The sequence below is a fragment of the Anarhichas minor genome, unplaced genomic scaffold (genome assembly GCF_050575085.1).
Source record: "Anarhichas minor isolate MPS153535 unplaced genomic scaffold, ASM5057508v1 ptg000058l, whole genome shotgun sequence".
Lineage (NCBI taxonomy): Eukaryota > Metazoa > Chordata > Actinopteri > Perciformes > Anarhichadidae > Anarhichas > Anarhichas minor.
Genome location: NW_027466504.1, coordinates 8,723,950 through 8,741,758, shown reverse-complemented (window position 1 = coordinate 8,741,758; position 17,809 = coordinate 8,723,950). Strand labels below are relative to the sequence as shown.

Below are 17,809 nucleotides of genomic sequence, written 5' to 3'. Positions count from 1 at the left end.
ACATTAGCATTAACATATACAGTCCAACTGTATCATTTGACACCGGCATGTATGTCTGTTAGTGTTACACATTCAAAATGTGTTTCTGCAGCAATAGCAACGTCCCTTCATATCTATAATGATGTCCACAGTCTAACCCCAACTACAGCCACAACCTGTCACAATCACAGAGGAAGCAACAGCCAGTCTTAATGAGTTATTGTAACATTAACATGAGCTGTAATGATAAGTGGTGCAGTTGCCTTCAATGAACATGATATACTTGCCTTACACCAAACAAACAACATGTAGGAGGTGCCTCTTTCTAGAAATGTGCCCCTCAACTCAGAGACGTTGTGTGCACCACTGCACAGATCAGTTCAATCCTAAACGAACTATAACAAAACAATAACTACTTATTGATAACTAATGCCGGATGAGTCTCATTTCCGAGATTTTGCCAGTATTTTGCAGGTGTAAATTAAGTTAATCGGAGCTCAGTTTTTAATTTGTTTTGTTCAAATAAAGTCAAGCCACGAAACGTGAATGACGTTATGAGGAAATCGAAACTTCCGCGGTAGCCCTGCACGGATATATCCAACACTACGAGGCTACTTACTTAGAGAGAAGTATTGTGAGCTTTGTACTTTGTTTTCAAAGTGGTATGTATGTGTTTTGAGCTGATATTCCGGCTACTTCTATATTTAGGATGGAAACTAGAGACTATCTCTCTGAACTACACAGATACAAACAGAAAACACGCTCTGAACTGCACTTTGAGGGATTCGAGGTTGGCCCTGACCGTGATCAAACGTGAGTTGAATAAAATGTATGTTAGTGTTAACCGTGGGTTGTACCTTTGCACATTATTACGCAGTAGTCGATGAGAGTGACCGTCTCTTCCGTAGGGTGCCATGAATGACTATATGGCTCAAGGGTGGTTGTTTAATATTAACTGTATCAGTGATGTCCTGTGATGTTTTTACATCTTCATTTGTTAAGTAAATGGTGGTCAGGTAAATGTGATAGAAGAGAGGTATAAAGTTGTATTAGTGGTAATACTTGAGTACCTCAAATGTACATTCTTTGAATAAATGTAACGTTGCTGTTAATTTCAGCTCATGAATGTAATCAGGCTGAGGCTGTGTGTGAATATAGTCCAGTGGTTACAGCAAGGATGATTACCTTACCTGGGCTGTATATTGTAGTGTGCAGATTGATAATGCACCAGTAATTTAATGCACCATCAACCACCCTCACCAACCATAATTTCAAGTCAACTTGCCGTAATGACAGAGATGTAACATTGTTCCCACAGATGCACCCAGTGGGTAGTCCTAAATGGTAAATCCTATCCCGATGGTGTGGGCAAGAACAAGAAGGAAGCCAAGTTGTATGCAGCTAAAAATGCCCTAGAAAGCTTGTTGGAGAACAAACATCAGGACACGGTAAGATTATTGTTCCTGCATAACTATCCATTAGTATTTAAAAGTAAAAGACCAATCATAGGCCTTAAAAACCTATTGTGTTCTATGGTGTCACATACTCAGCTGGCCACAGTCCACCTTGTCAAACATTTTAACATTGTACTTTATTTTTATTTTCAAGGCTGCAGAAGAGAAATACGACTGTACATCAGGTCAACAAAAAGAGGAATTAAATAAAAACGTTTCTGATATCTGGTGAGTAAATCCCAACAGCAGTGCATTTTTTCATTTTCATTTTATTGATACCCAGCTGGGAACAGCAATAGAGAAAGTAAAATAAATAAATAATAAGAGGTATGTAGAAACTAAAATAAGAATAGAATAAAAAATAGGAACTATAGTATAAATTGACAGAATAAGTATAAATAAGTATAAATTCCACTGCTGTTATACAGTCTGAAGGCAGCAGGTGCAAAGAAGCGAGTGAAGTGCTCAGTTTTACATATTTGCAGTTTCATGTTTTCATCACTGTGAAATGTCCCTTGTTTATTACAGTAACAAGATGAGACGCCTCAGTGTGAAGTCGCAGCTTTGCAAAGACAAACAGAGAGAAAGAGAGACAAGTTGCATTGGAATGGTTCACAGATACTGTCAGAAAACAAACTGCTGCCATTCATACATTGAAGAGAGGAAATGTGGTCCACCTCATGAGCGTCAGTAAGTATGAACCTGAACCTCTGTTCTCTGAATAGACACTGCAGACACTCTCAACTCTTGGTTGATATTCAGTTGTAAAAAATATAAAAAATGTTATGATAATGATCTGAACTATTTCCTCTTTTTTAAAACACAACAGATTTTTCTACAAATTAATGATAGACAAAAAGTACTACCCTGAGGGTGAGGGTAAGACTGCCAAGGAAGCCAAACGAAATGCAGCTCGGCTAGCCTGGTCTGCTCTCCAAGAACAGACAGACTTTGACAGCAAGGTATTTCATGTTTTTTTACTCCCTTTATATCATGAAATATACACAATATTACACAAACTAACAAAGTCTAATACAACAGTCCTGCCACAAATACTACCTTCACGAAGGCCATAATGTACAGGTTTTATTGAAACTGTTTTATATTACAAACTTAAAAGCTGTGATAATAAATAGAAAAATCTCTGTAAATGCAATACCAACTACTTGTGATCTCACCCCACCTATGAAGACTACATGCTACTTGGCTGTTTTGATGTAACAAAGGACACGTTGTATGTCCTAGTTCTTAAAAAGTATACAACTTAATAATCAGAGTTCAACATTTTTAAATCCATTTATACTTTTATTCTCTAAGGATGCTGTCAAAGACCAGAATATGGGAAAAAGTCAGAATGAAACATCCATCCAGTCGAGGTATGAAAAACAACATTAATTTGCACCATAGCATGTGTTTTATATGCTGATCTTGTTATGTGGTGGTGTAGTAGATGGACCCAAACGCACGCTCACACAGCAGATTTAATCCAACCAAGGTCTTTATTATATATGTGCAGATTTAAACAGAAAACAATAGGGACAAAAACAAAAGGACACCGACCGGTGTACTCCGTGGTACTACGCGGGTCGGCCTCTGCGCGGCAGGAGTGCTGAAGACAGGTTAGACATAAATCTTCACTGAAAACGCTGTTCAGACTTACGTGGACTAGAACCAGACTGGTAACCGGACGGACTGACAACGCGCCGGAGGACAGCTGGGGTATTTAAGTCAGTCGGAGATGATAACTGGAATTCCCCACAGCTGAGCCTGAGGAGAGGGGCGTGGTAGAGGACGGAACTCGGGGGTGGAAACTATAGGCTGACACAAAAACAAAACATAAGCACATGGCCTTCAAATAACTAAACAGACAGGGGAAAAAACAGGAGCACACACTAGGTCAGACAGGGATCCTAACAGTACCCCCCCCTCAACGGGAGCCTCTTGGCGAACCACCTGGTTTACTGGGGTTCTGTCGGTGGTAGTCGCTTATGAGCCCCGGATCAAAGATCCGGGATCGCGGCACCCAGCACCGCTCCTCTGGTCCATAACCCTCCCAGTCCACCAGGTACTGAAACCCCCTACCTCGACGGCGGACATCCAGGAGGCGATTGACCGTGTAGACTGGGCCCCCCTCGAAGAGTCGGGGGGATGGAGGGGGTTCTGGCGGAGGATTTAGGGGACTGGAGACAATAGGCTTGAGGAGGGAGACATGGAACACCGGGTGAATCCTCATGGAGTGAGGCAACTGCAGTTTGACAGCTACTGGGTTGATGATGGAGATGATAGGAAAGGGGCCGACATATCTGGGGGAGAGCTTCCTTGACTCAGTGCGTAGGGGGATGTCCCTGGTCGAAAGCCAAACCGATTGTCCAATACGGTAGGCCGGAGCTGGGACACGACGCCGATCCGCCACTCTCTTATTCTGCTCTGCCGTGTGGAGCAGAGCCACCCGAGTCTCTCTCCACACCCGTCTACAACGACGGGCATTGTGTTGGACTGACGGAACTGCCACCTCGACCTCCTGGCTAGGGAACAGGGGAGGCTGATAGCCCAAGGAGGCCTCAAAAGGAGACAGTCCGGTGGCAGTCAGGGTAGGAAATTTACATATTTTTTTGGGGGCAATTTTTGCCCCCACTGACTGAAATCCAGGGGCATTTTCAAAAAATTGGGGGCATTTTTTGAAACTTGTGAAATAACATTTAACCTTTGTTCAAAATAATACATATACTTATTTAGGCTTACAATATATGAGCAATTGTCATCAAATGGCAATAATAAGACTATTAGGCAGTAGTCTACAGATTCAAAGTGTTTTCTTCGATTTTTTTTAAACAAAAAACAAACATATATCAGACAATCATATTCAATTTTATTCTTATTTCTTTGTGGTTATTTATTGTTATTATTAAATGTTTTAAACAACTATTAACAATTATTAAGTCAACGATGCCTTGATTACATATACATCAGTCATTGTATGGAATTATTGAGAAAGATATTTTTGTAGCACCTCAAATATTGTGATATTACCCATTTTTGTCCTGAACTTATGCATTAGTCATTGTGTGGAATTTTTGAGAAAAACATTTTTATAGCACCTTAAAAATTAAAAAAATGTGCCATTTGAAGGTACAAATTCAGTTCAGAGTTTTTACTTAGTAAAATATCTTCATTGACTGTCAGTCAGGTATTATTTATTTCCAGCAACCCTCAAATCAAAGAATAAAGACACTTTACGCACAATTTAGGTGTATTTTACCTTTAACTCACGAGATGCAGGTAGCATGTTTTATACTTAATGTGAATATAATTCATTTAATCTAATTTCCATTATGCAATATGTATACTTTGTTGGCATCTTATTCTGAAAACCGGATGTTCGTCTGAAGAAACCGGATGTTGTCTCACGTTAACCTTTCCGTTAACTTTCAAAGTCCTTCGCTCGCTCCCGATCTGCGCCGTTTGAATGAGTTTACTGTGAATTTCAGGATATAGGTGCACTAACATGTAAGTGTCTGCTGAGTTGACCGCAGTCTCGCAGTCACAGGTCTGATTAAGAAGCGCTCCATTTTTTGCGGGGGCATTTTTTGCCCCTCTCCTAGTGATATCAGGGGCAAAATGATATTTCTTAGGGGCAGTTTTGCCCTTTGCCCTCGTGTATTTCCGACGCTGGTGGCAGTAGACGTGTGGGAATTGTGGGTGTACTCAACCCACCGGAGGTGATGGCTCCAAGAGGAGGGATTAGTGGCGGTCACACATCTGAGGATGGCCTCGAGCTCCTGGTTCAGCCTCTCTGTCTGGCCGTTAGTTTGCGGATGGAATCCCGAGGAGAGACTGGTCGTGGCGCCGAGGGTGTGACAGAATGCCTTCCATAACTGGGATGAGAACTGCGGGCCACGGTCCGAGACTATGTCCGCAGGAATGCCATGAAGCCTAATGATGTGTTGGACTAGTAGGTCGGCGGTCTCACGGGCCGATGGAAGCTTGGGCAGGGGAATGAAGTGAGCCGCCTTTGAGAACCGGTCTACCACAGTCAGAATGACAGTGTTACTGTTTGACGGGGAGAGACCAGTTACAAAATCCACTGCGATGTGGCACCACGGACGTTGTGGAACAGGGAGTGGTCGTAGTAACCCCATGGGGGGTCGGTGCGAGGCCTTGTTCCGGGCGCACGTAGTGCAGGCCCGCACATACGTACGGGTCTCCTCTTCGAGGGACGGCCACCAAAAGGTGCGGCGGAGCCAGTCTATAGTCCGCCGGATGTCGGGGTGACCAGAGAGACGGGAGTCGTGGGCCCACCGCAGGACTTGGGAGCGGACGGACGGAGGAACAAACAGAGGATTCGGAGGGCCCCCTCCGGGGTCAGGTTGGGTGTGCTGGGCCTCACGTACCACCCTCTCGATCTCCCAGGTGACAGCACCGAGCACGTACGAGGCAGGCAGGATGGTGTCGGGAGTAGAGTCTCCCTCTTTTGGGGCAAACAGTCGGGAGAGTGCGTCCGGCTTGGTGTTCTTGTGACCCGGCCGATAGGTGATGGTGAAATTGAAACGGGCGAAGAACAAAGCCCAGCGGGCCTGGCGAGAATTGAGGCGTCTCGCCGTGTGGATATACTCCAGATTTCGGTGGTCGGTCCATACGATAAAGGGGAGCACCGATCCCTCCAGCCAGTGCCTCCACTCCTCCAAGGCTAACTTGACAGCCAACAGCTCTCGGTTGCCTACATCGTAGTTTCTCTCCGCCGGAGAAAGTCTACGGGAGAAGAAAGCACAAGGATGGAGCTTAGAGTCGGAAGCTGACCGCTGGGACAGTACGGCTCCGACTCCGGTGTCCGAGGCGTCCACCACGACGACAAACTGGCGTGTCTCGTCTGGGTGGACCAGGATTGGAGCCGAGGCGAACCGCTCCTTGAGAGCACAAAAAGCCTTGTCGGCCTCTGGGGTCCATGAAAACAACACCTTGGAGGAGGTGAGTCGTGTCAGCGGTTCTGCCGTTCGGCTGTAGTCCCGGATGAACCGTCAGTAGAAATTAGCGAACCCCAGAAACTGCTGGCGCTTCTTTCGTGAGGCGGGCACCAGCCACTCCGTTACGGCTTTAACCTTCTCGGGGTCCTTTCTCACCTGACCCTCCTCAATGAAGACGCCCAGGAACTGCACAGAGTTTACGTGGAATTCGCACTTCTCAGCCTTAATGAAGAGCTGATTCTCCAACAGTCGTTGCAGAACCTGGCGGACACGGTTAGTGTGCTCCTGGGGATTCGGGGAGAAGATGAGAATGTCGTCAATATACACTAACACGAAACGGTTGAGGAAGTCGCGGAGGACGTCGATGCAGGGACGGAGGCTCTTGTCCTTCTTGGAAACGAAGAAGAAACCCGCTCCCACAGGTGAAGATGAGGGACGTATGATTCCTGCGGTGACAGACGCCGTTATATATTTCTCCATAGATTCGCGTTCTGGCCGGGAAAGATTATATAGCCGACTCGTGGGAAGTGGGGCGCCCGGGAGCAGGTCAATAGCACAGTCGTAGGGGCGATGAGGGGGGAGTGAAAGGGCCCGCTCCTTGCTGAATGCCTCTTCTAAATCCATATATTCCCGGGGCACGGCGGAGAGGCTAGGACCGGTGTCAGTTCTGCTGGAGGGAAGAGCTTGCCGGGGACCGCAGATCTGAGGCAGCGAGAGTGACAGCCGGAGCTCCAGCCGGTGATTCTACCCCCAGCCCAATTGATTTGTGGATTATGAGCCTTAAGCCAGGGAAGTCCCAGGACCAAGGATGTCTGAGGGGTAGGAAACACATAGAACCGGGTCCTCTGACTGTGATTACCGGACACGAGCAGGGAAATTGGCTGAGTCTGGTGTGTTATCTCTGCCAGTGAACTGCCATCCAGTGCGCTCACCAGCTGAGCGCGCTCTAATGCCTCCACTGGAATCCCTTGACTCTTAATAAATGCAGTGTCCAAAAAGTTCTGTTCAGCCCCTGAATCAATGAGTGCAGACAGGTGCACAGGCCCAGATGATAAACTCAGGGTGGCAGGAAACAGTGAACGAGGCTTGGAATGGGGAATTATCCTTGAATCGCTCGCCAGCACCCCCGCTTTTACCGGCGAGCTCTCTCTTTTGGTCGAACAGAGCAAACGACCATGCGGTGTCCCGACTCACCACAGTAGAGACAGCTTCCTGAGCGGATGCATCGCTCTCTCTCCTCCGGAGAGAGATGAGTCTGCCCGAGCTGCATTGGCTCCTCCGGCTCCAAAGGGGGAGGTGCCGAGGTGGGAGAGCGGGAGCGCGCAGGGCTGTACCGTCGGGACGGGCTCGGAAACTGAAGGCTGGAGCTGGAAGCAAACTGACGCACCGGATTGGAAGGCCTGTAGTTCCTCTCCCCGACGGCGTTCCCGGATGCGGTTATCCATCTTGATCAAAAGCGTGAAGAGCTCCTCTAATGACTCCGGCTCCTCCCGGACCACGAGCTCATCCTTCAAAAACTCCGAAAGACTGTTGCGATATATTCCCTTCAGCGCCTCCTTGTCCCAACCGGATTCCGTGGCCAGAATCTGGAAGTCCACAGAGTACTCCGCTGCGCTGGTGGAACCCTGACGAAGACTGAGCAGGCGCTGAACAACATCTCTGGTGTAAACCGGGTGGTCGAATACCCTCTTGAATGCCTCTAAAAAGTGTTCGTAGGGAACCCGGTCTGAGCTGCGTCTGTTGAGCCAAGCTTACGCCCAGACCAGCGCCTTGCCGCGCAGCAACCCCACCGTAAAGGCCATCTTGGCATTGTCCGAAGCAAATGTGCGGGGTTGCTGGTTAAAAACATCCACACTGGAGCACGAACCCTCTACATTCCCCGGACGCTCCGTTATAGGGCACAGGTGAGGGGACAAAAGACTCACAGGTGCTGGATGAGTCCTCAGGGACCGGCTCCGGGGGAGGAGAACGGCGAAGCATGAAGTCCTGCATCAGGCTTCCTATCTCCGCTACCTGGGACCCGATAGAACGCTGCGAGTCCACTAGGTCCCTCAGAACCTGATGGTGTTGTCTGAGGAGCGCGCCCTGGTTGGCCATCGCCCTCTGCAGCTGATCCGCAGGAGGAGATGCTGCTGCGGCGGCTGGGTCCGACATGGTCAGTTCGTTCTGTTATGTGGTGGTGTAGTAGATGGACCCAAACGCACGCTCACACAGCAGATTTAATCCAACCAAGGTCTTTATTATATATGTGCAGATTTAAACAGAAAACAATAAACAAATAAACTACGGCACCATGACCAGAGGCCAAAGCCTCTCCTTAGTTCTCCCTGAGTCGGGAGGGAAACTCAACCGAGGAAGGATGATGCAGCCTCCGGAGTCGGGAGGGAAGCTCCACCGAACTCACGGCTGGAAAAGGTCCGAGAAGGAAACAAAAGGACACCGACCAGTGTACTCCGTGGTACTACGCGGGTCGGCCTCTGCGCGGCAGGAGTGCTGAAGACAGGTTAGACATAAATCTTCACTGAAAACGCTGTTCAGACTTACGTGGACTAGAACCAGACTGGTAACCGGACGGACTGACAACGCGCCGGAGGACAGCTGGGGTATTTAAGTCAGTCGGAGATGATCACTGGAATTCCCCACAGCTGAGCCTGAGGAGAGGGAGAGGGAGCCTGAGCGTGGTAGAGGACGGAACTCGGGGGTGGAAACTATAGGCTGACACAAAAACAAAACATAAGCACATGGCCTTCAAATAACAAAACAGACAGGGGAAAAAACAGGAGCACACACTAGGTCAGACAGGGATCCTAACAGTTATGACCTTAAACTTCTCTCCCAATAATTGAAGTTCAATCAATAAGACATCTCTATGTTTTGCCTAAAAATTGCATTAATCTCAACAGGTTTACGGCAGACTTTGATCCCATGGAGTGTCTTGGCAGTGGAGCCTTTGGTCGTGTTTACAAAGCAAGACATAAATTGCTGGAGAGGTTTTATGCTGTCAAGGTTGTCTGCTGTGAAGAGTAAGTATACAAAGTCATAAGGTTCCAGTGTGCATTGTGCCGTAAGTATTTTGTTTGCTGATTCATCCTCTTGTTCTCCTTTGGATCAGGAAATCTCTTCGAGAAATTAGGACATTATCAGAACTCCTCCACTGTAACATCGTCAGATACTACACATTTTGGATGGAGGATTCAGGATACATGGGGAATTCTAAATCAACGAACAGTTCAGCTGACAGTTCGGCTGGTTACGGCTCTTCCCAGTGAGTCACATTCACTTAACTTTGGTCTTAACTTTTTGTTTCAAGTTAAAGGTGAGTAATACAATCAATCTTCTCTTCTTTCTTTTCTAGGACTTCAAGTAGTTTATCGGCAAAGTACTTCTATATTCAGATGGAGTTATGTGACACCAGAACACTAAAAGCTTGGATTGATGAGAAGAACACTGAGTCTCTGCAAGACTCCAAGAGAAGAGAAGAAGGCCTAAGCATTGCTCAGCAACTTGTCAGTGGAGTCGAATATATTCACTCCAAGAAGCACATCCACAGGGACCTTAAGGTGAGACCAGACTTTGCAGTATTTGGCTGAGGCAAAGCTGATATAGATGCTACCTGTCTGTAACTTTAGGTGTAACAGCATTTAATATGTCGTCCAGTTTACCCCTACGAGGCTCAGCCAACACCCTGAGACTGATCCTGGTGTAAGACAGTAGTGAAACTGGTCAGATGGCAGATAATATAGAACCAGTATATTAGTCTGGTGTTCACTCGTACAGAGTAGCAGCACCACATACTAGACATTTGCAAATCACCACTATTTACTAATGAACACATGGTTATTCTAAGTATTAGGCTGGATCCTGCCCCAACAAGCCCCAAGTTGGTGGAATTATGCTGCTGCTGCTCACCTGCTGTTTGAAGTCCAGTACACAGTTCAGTACATCATAGACTTCTGTGTTTGTGAACAACATTATGAGTGGGGGGCAAAGAAGATTTTAGACAGCATCACAATGACGGCTCTATTGCAAGATGGCTCCCGTGAACCAGTCAATAAGTGGATTGTGCAGCCTGAGCCAGGGAAAACCCAGAATAACAGGTAGTTAAGATGCGTTTCCAGGAGGACTGGAACAGTTCTGTAGGTGACATTATCCAAGAAACTGGATTGATCTGGAATGGAGTTAGTATGTAGCAAAGTGAACGGAGCAAAACAGCAGAATATTATGAGCTGGCTGTAGTTGTGATGTTATTTTTCTGCCTCGTAATATTTGTGTACATAAATTCATTGTGTGTAATATCTATTAATTATTATTAATAGATATTACGAATTATTTTGAATCTGTTCATTTTTTAAGGCCAGTATTCACCAATTCCCCACCAGAATAGTATTATTGGTAGGATGGAGGAAGCTTTCAACAGTATTTACAACATCTGGTTATAAAACCCTTGAACACACTACTTGTAAATTGATGGTATTCCATTAGATTTAACATAATCATAATAAAATGAACAAATACCACATTAGAATAATGTCACATTATTAGATTTTTTTGGTCAACAAGATAAACAAGGCTTTTATTGATCATTACACCAATTATTGACCCAATAAAAGCCACACACGCTGACTGTTTAGATTTAATGCTGGTTACCCATTTAAAATCCATTCTCTAGTTCAGGTGTTGACCGCATGAGGAGCTAGATATTTATTTGTTTAAATTTGTGTTTTTTCATTTCAATGATAAGCCTGACAACATCTTCTTTGGACTGGATGGAGAAGTGAAGATTGGAGACTTTGGTTTGGTCACCATTGATGCTGATGATGACGATGCTTTGATGGAGAGATCAGAGCAAAGAGGAACCAAAACTTACATGGCTCCTGAACAAGTGAGATGGTTTAGGTGGACTTTAGGTAGACCTGTATGCCTCCCACACAGCTCAACCTCACCTATCTTTACTTTTGGCAGTGAGAGCTGTAAACTCAAAATGTTTACAGCAAATGTGTTACAACTTTTATGTCAATAGACCATTATTCAGCTGAAAGCTGAAGCTTATTTTAGTTAATGAGCATAACTAGTTAATATGTTATAATGATTAGGATAACATGAAGCTGCTGAAGTGCCTATTGTCAATACTGTGTTTTTATTCTGTCACAAAAGAGGGGGAAGAACTATGACCGTAAAGTGGACATATTTGCTCTGGGGTTGATCTACTTTGAAATCCTTTGGAAACTCTCTACTGGCCACGAAAGAGGAGTGGTGAGTCCATACAAATAGAAAACCAGCTTCTGTCGGTATACACCACTAGTTGATTTATTTGCAGTATGGTGTGTAGCAAAATCAGTGTACTGTAGATCACAGATACGTTGGAACTTCATTGTTCATCTTTTAATCTGTCTTGTGTAATTTTTCTTGTAACTTTTCTTGTACTCATTTGTAACATTCAACAGAGCACAATTTAAGTATTTGTAAATTTGTGGCTAACTTGTTCTTTCATCACCTTATGAATACCAGGTTTGGGATGATGCCAGAAGTCAGAAGCTCCCTGAAGAGTTTGGACTGACCTTTCCCCAAGAGGTAGATTACCATGGACAATGAGCATCAGGGTGCCCGTTATTCATAAAGACCACCAACAGACAGTGGTGGAATGTAACTAAGTATCTTTACTGAACTACTTTACTTTAACAGTACAAATTGGAAGTACTACTTCACTTGAGTATTTTCTTCTCATGACACTTCATACTTCAATATTTCAGAGGGAAATATTGTACAATTATTAGATTAAGTTAAATTAGTTAGTTTACAAATTCCGATTTTTGCACACCAAACATGAAAATGTAGTACTGCTGAAATGATTATCTTAGGAATTGATTGACATAACCATTTAATGTGAGGATTTACAGATTTTTTGTTTTAATTTATTTGTTTAAATCGTTATGAAGGTCTTACTTTGGACTCTGGGTATTTGTAACAGCATTAAAATCTATTTTCAGAATTTTTACAAACCAAACAAACAGTTAATTGATGGAGAAAATAGTCAGCGGATTAATCCGTAATGAACCATCTCTAACGCCTCAAAGGATTAGAGTCAAAACAGGGTTACTGCTGTCTGTATGTGAATAATGTCAAATATCAAACAGTGTTTTGAGTGTGTCATAAGTTCATATATTGGATATCCTGTGAAGTGGAGCTTCAACAATATGACATTTTCTATTATTGTTGGTACAAATATCTCAGTAGCACTTGTTTTTGTTCTTTTTGCAGAACCAAATCATTGAGTTAATGCTGAATGAGAAGCCTGAAGACCGACCCGAAGCAACTAAACTGAAGGAAGTTTTCCATACATATATGGAAATGTATCTGTTCTAATGTCTAACGTTACCAATATGATTTTGGAGGGACATGGTTCACGTACTGTACTTGTATAGCTGAGATCAGTACAAAGCGCTTCACAAGGCCTCACGTTCACTCCCTCCAACACACGACCATGAGAATAGTTGTCAGTTTGGGGCTCAAGGACACGTCAACTTCAAGACAGATGATCAAATGATTAACCATTCAAGTATCATTACCAGCCGCAACAGTAAAGCTGGTATTGTTTTCAGCTTGTGAGTCTGTGTGTGAGTCATCACGGCAAAATATTGTCCAGTAGACGCCTACTGTAGCAGGAACTACCACAAAAGAGGTTTTGAGTACTTTACTAGTGTTTACATTTCTGTCTGTGGACACATTTTGCGACCAGGATGGGGTGGCAACTGTGCAATATGCAGTCACGAAACTTTACAGGTGTGTCATTGAAATCAAAATGAAGGCCGAGTTCGAAGATGGGTGTGGTCCGAGCAAGGGCGCAGGAAGTAGGGGGTTAGGAAGTGGGGGAGAGGCCAATTGCCCTCCACATGTAATGCCCCTGACTCAATTTGGTGTCAGGGCTGCTGTGATCCCATCGCAGAAGCTTATTATGCACAGTTGACTACCCATGAACAGCACTAACAATAAGAAGGAAACTGGGACCTCTCTGGTACATCTGAATATCACTGTAGTGTCAGGTGTGATTGATTAAGGCTGTTGTTCTCCAGGAGCAGGGTTGGAGACATGTAATTAAAATGATGTCGTTGGATATAGAAGTAAGAGGCCATGTGTTTAATGAGACATTAACAGTTTAACTTGTAACTTTACACACAAAATGCCGACACTTTCACAAGAAATTCATGGTCTTAGGAATGAGTCCACATTGCAATTTTGGCATCTCAAACAGGCAACAAGTTGCAACCTTGGGTTGTCATACTTGCCATATATTAGATTCTGTTCATGTTAGAGCCCCTAAAATTTGGGGTAACATCAATTGAAGACTGTATTTCTCACAAGAAGTATGGAAACGTCCATATGTATATACTTATGGGGGACTACCTGGGGCACTTTTTCCATTTTCAAGGGCCAGTGATGAAAATACGACGTCTGCATATGCCTTTCAAACGCTTGGATCTGGTGTACATGGTTTTGTCTGTGCACCTTCCAAAGTTCATGGCTCTAGGAGTTGTATGTCTGAAGATATTGAACCCAAAATATGGTTCCCTGCCGAAGATGTTTTTATGGGGAAAACATGTCAACATTCCCATGGTCAAAAAATATGAAATTCTCAGAGTTCTACCAAAATATTTTACCAAACCTAATTATTTTTGGTGTCAAATAGCATATATATATGTATATATATACACGTGTATATATGTGTGTATGTATATATGTGTGTGTGTGTGTGTGTATATATATATATATGTGTATGTATATATATATATATATATATTTGAACAAAATGTAACATGGAATGACCCAAATGCAACATTATTCACTTTGAATAAATAATCATGTAATTATTTGGGTAATTACTTTGACAACTGATAATGAAATAATGCATTCTATGCTGTAAATGTATAAATGTGTCTTAAGTGATGTCACATTACACCCTTTGCTTTGTAATAAATAGGGAAATAAAACATTGACAACCAGGGTGTTATTGTCATTCATGCTCTGTAAAGTTTGTTGTATTTTGCACAATTTGTGAATTTTAGTGGGTGTTGAAGGATGTGTGTTCCTCTATGATCTGCTTTGTTTTTACATTTAGGTGAGTCTGTATCAGGTCTGAATTAGGGGATGTGCCCCAGCTCCAGAAATCACCTTGTACCAAATGCTTGTACTTAATGATTCTGTCATTGATTCCCAAAACTGTAAGTGAAAGACAACTGTGTTCAGATATGAAGACACAGCATTTCAGACATTAATGAATTACACTTAATACGTGAGTTTTCTGTCAAGATCAAGCTGAGCAATTAAGTAAAGAAACTGCTAAGTGGTAAGAACAATGGAACACTGAGTATTGTTTGGTGTTTGGATTACGATCACTGTAAAATAAAAAGGTAGGTGCAGGTAAGACAAATCCATCATCCTAAACCACTAAAGATTATAAGAGGGCGTCTAACTAGCATAAGCAACCACTGTCAGGCTGTTCAATGTGTAATCATATGAATGTGACTGCTGTGCAGGGATCAAGAACTGAGGGCTGACTTGAAAGCTTGTTTTACCCATGATGGCTTGCTGTAGCTACTGTATATGGCTATTATGGCTATTACATTAGCATTAACATATACAGTTCAACTGTATCATTTGACACCGGCATGTATGTCTGTTAGTGTTACACATTCAAAATGTCCCTCCTTATATAATGATATCCACAGTCTAACCCCAACTACAGCCACAACCTGTCACAATCACAGAGGAAGCAACAGCCAGTCTTAATAATGAGTTATTGTAACATTAACATGAGCTGTAATGATAAGTGGTGCAGTTGCCTTCAATGACCATGATATACTTGCCTTATGTAACGGACTTGGAATGGCATGGAAGGAGACGACTCAGAGGGTAGCTTTCCAGCATTTATTCGCTGCAGAAAACAGTACAACACACACATAAATTGACGTCTGGTCTCTCTCTGCACTTCTGCTCCCCTCAACAGTACGAAACACCACTGTCCGCAAGTCGGGACTAACAGCGACATCAATGGACAAAACAAACAACTACATGAGGTGGAATGATTAACAGAACCCGCGAAAATTATAACAAACAAAGGAAAATACATACCTGCAGAAAACAGTACAACACACACATAAATTGACGTCTGGTCTCTCTCTGCACTTCTGCTCCCTAAACATGGAAAATAACAGAATTTACACCAGGAACGACCGCCGAACTCTGCGTTGCTACGTCTTTTTCTATATGACAGCACTCTCTCTGTCTGCCTGACGTGAAAGCAAATAGCGCCTAAAAGGCTAACTTAAAATGGCCACAAAACTTATATTTTAACGGTCAAAATGACACGTAACAACTAGATAAAGTGATCGTTTTAGCAGTTGTTAAAGTGTGTAACCTAAACAGTTTAATTTTAGGAGAATACGACAAAATAGTACAACAGCATTATTCCACACAACTTACCCTCAACAGTACGAAACACCACTGTGAGGGCAAGTCGGGATTACGGGGGCTTTGGAGGTACAAAAGAGGCGAGACGCCGCTTCCGCAGGGAGCATTAACAAAATAAAATGCTAAATAAAAATAGCTCATAAAGATATAATTCACACATACTCAACAGAATAATAAAGTACATTTTTAACTCTGTTACATCCACCCCCACTGAATTTTAGCGAATATGAGCACCGACTACACAGTATGCACTAAAGAAAACACTACAAATCGACAAATTACAAGGGTCATCATCAAGAGAACCAACATCTAATGTATCCCATAGGGATGAAGTGGTATGAGAGCAGCGCTTATCCCTCAATCCAGCAACTGGCAACAGGGTGCCTTGTACACCCCACAAGACCCAAACACAAAGTGCAGTGTAGTACAGGCTCATGTCAGATAAGAAAATTAAAACAGTGGAACATTATACCAAAAAAAAAAAAAACTTCCAAACCCATCATTGGCATAAGCTACATGCCTACGGTTTCAATCAGGAAACACCAGGAACAGAGATTGTCAAACAACTTTAACATTGAACTTCTCCTGAACAACATCCTGCCTGGACATGGTCTGAATGAGTCTGTTCACAGGCTTGACTAAGCGACCAAATCTTGACCTGACCTGTGCATTAGAACGACCACAGATCGTGGGTGAGGTCTGAACATCAGTGTGCAAAATGTCAGATGTGTTATCTGTCTGTGTCATGGTGTCAAGAGCAGAGTCTGGCTGTCTCACATGTGCTGAGACACCTCCAACAGTCACAGAGCAAGAATCATAAGTCACAGACTGATCTTCTATGTGGTCTTCAACTGAAACAGAAGCATCCTGGGGATCAGAAGCAACACTTCTTATGTCAGAAGCGTCTGCCACAGACAGACTTGGTGCAGACAACTGAGTAATCCAATCAATGGTTCTCCTCTCCGAGTCCACAGGTACCGAATCAGCCAAGGGGCCCTGTCCATCTTCCACAGTCATAGGTGAGTGTCTGTCACTTTCAGTGTCAAGACTTTCACTAGCCACACCATGGGGCTCACCCTCTCTCCCAAACAAGGTCTCATCTGCCTCACTCACATCGTCATTTCCTGAAGCCGTGGATCCTGTAACCGGCATGGATGAGGCAAGGTCAGACATTCCACATGTGTCCCCCACAGGGAGGAAATTGGCCAGCATTATCAAGTTCCTGTGTATCACCTTCTCCCGTCCAGTGACTGTGTCGCGGAGTCTGTACGTGTGTGTCTCTGTATTCACATCCACCACGGTGTAGACGGTCGAGTCCCACCTGTCCGCAAGCTTCTTCTTACCCCTTTCCTTCCTGTTGGCCAAGAGCACTCGGTCACCGATTTCGGATCCCTTTACTTTCCTGTTGTACAGCTGAGCATGTCGATTCTGCTCCTTTGTAGCATGGACCTGAGCAATAACCATTGCTTCTTTTAGATCATTGGCGAGACTCGCTACATACTTCTCATAGCTTATCACAGCAGAGTCACGAAGGACAGTACGGAAGAGTACATCAACAGGTAGGCGGGGAATCCGGCCAAACATGAGGTAAAAGGGGGGATAGCCTGTTGTCTCATGAGCTGTGCAGTTGTACATGAACGTCAGAGTCTGCAAGCGCCGCGGCCAGTCGGCCTTCTCTTCAGGGGGCAGCGCACGAATCATGCCACCTAAAGTCCGATTGAAACGTTCCACACTCCCATTACCCATCGGATGGTAGGGGGTTGTGTGCGATTTCCTGACACCAGAGACCCTGAGAAGCTCACTTATCAGCAGACTTTCAAAGTTAGCACCTTGGTCACTATGGATCCTTTCCGGGAATCCAAAGACACAGAAGTACCGGTCCCAGAGAACTCTTGCCACCTGCTTAGCTGTTTGGTCTTTACATGGAAATGCCTGGGCCATCCTCGTGAA

At 44.1% G+C, this 17,809-nt stretch overlaps 2 protein-coding genes across 4 annotated transcripts in view; both read left to right on the top strand.

The window, feature by feature from the left end:
• Positions 1–348: 348 nt before the first annotated feature.
• LOC142932663 (interferon-induced, double-stranded RNA-activated protein kinase-like) overlaps positions 349–17,809 on the top strand; it is a 32,264-nt gene continuing 14,803 nt past the window's right edge. Inside the window, exons 1-5 of one of the 3 annotated variants that reach the window (XM_076076658.1) lie at positions 349–792; positions 1,298–1,427; positions 1,588–1,661; positions 1,962–2,123; positions 2,263–2,395. In XM_076076658.1, the coding sequence (XP_075932773.1) occupies positions 689–792; positions 1,298–1,427; positions 1,588–1,661; positions 1,962–2,123; positions 2,263–2,395 (603 nt within the window). In that variant the 5' untranslated portion in view covers positions 349–688. The remainder of the gene's footprint in view (positions 793–1,297; positions 1,428–1,587; positions 1,662–1,961; positions 2,124–2,262; positions 2,396–17,809) is intronic. The other 2 variants (XM_076076655.1, XM_076076657.1) reach the window with 2 other exon arrangements.
• On the top strand, positions 8,688–14,391 carry LOC142933116 (interferon-induced, double-stranded RNA-activated protein kinase-like). The gene is made up of 8 exons (XM_076077264.1): positions 8,688–8,809; positions 9,298–9,417; positions 9,507–9,659; positions 9,750–9,954; positions 11,136–11,276; positions 11,549–11,647; positions 11,903–11,965; positions 12,653–14,391. The coding sequence occupies exons 1-8, from the start codon at positions 8,688–8,690 to the stop codon at positions 12,755–12,757; spliced, it is 1,008 nt and encodes a 335-aa protein (XP_075933379.1). The 3' UTR covers positions 12,758–14,391.

Excerpts from the sequence above, each read along its gene's own strand:
- LOC142933116 (XM_076077264.1), top strand. The coding sequence starts at position 8,688 with ATGACCAGAGGCCAAAGCCTCTCCTTAGTTCTCCCTGAGTCGGGAGGG. Across the intron at positions 8,810-9,297 it reads CGAACTCACGGCTGGAAAAG|GTTTACGGCAGACTTTGATC; the intron begins GTCCGAGAAGGA and ends TAATCTCAACAG. Across the intron at positions 11,648-11,902 it reads CTGGCCACGAAAGAGGAGTG|GTTTGGGATGATGCCAGAAG; the intron begins GTGAGTCCATAC and ends TATGAATACCAG.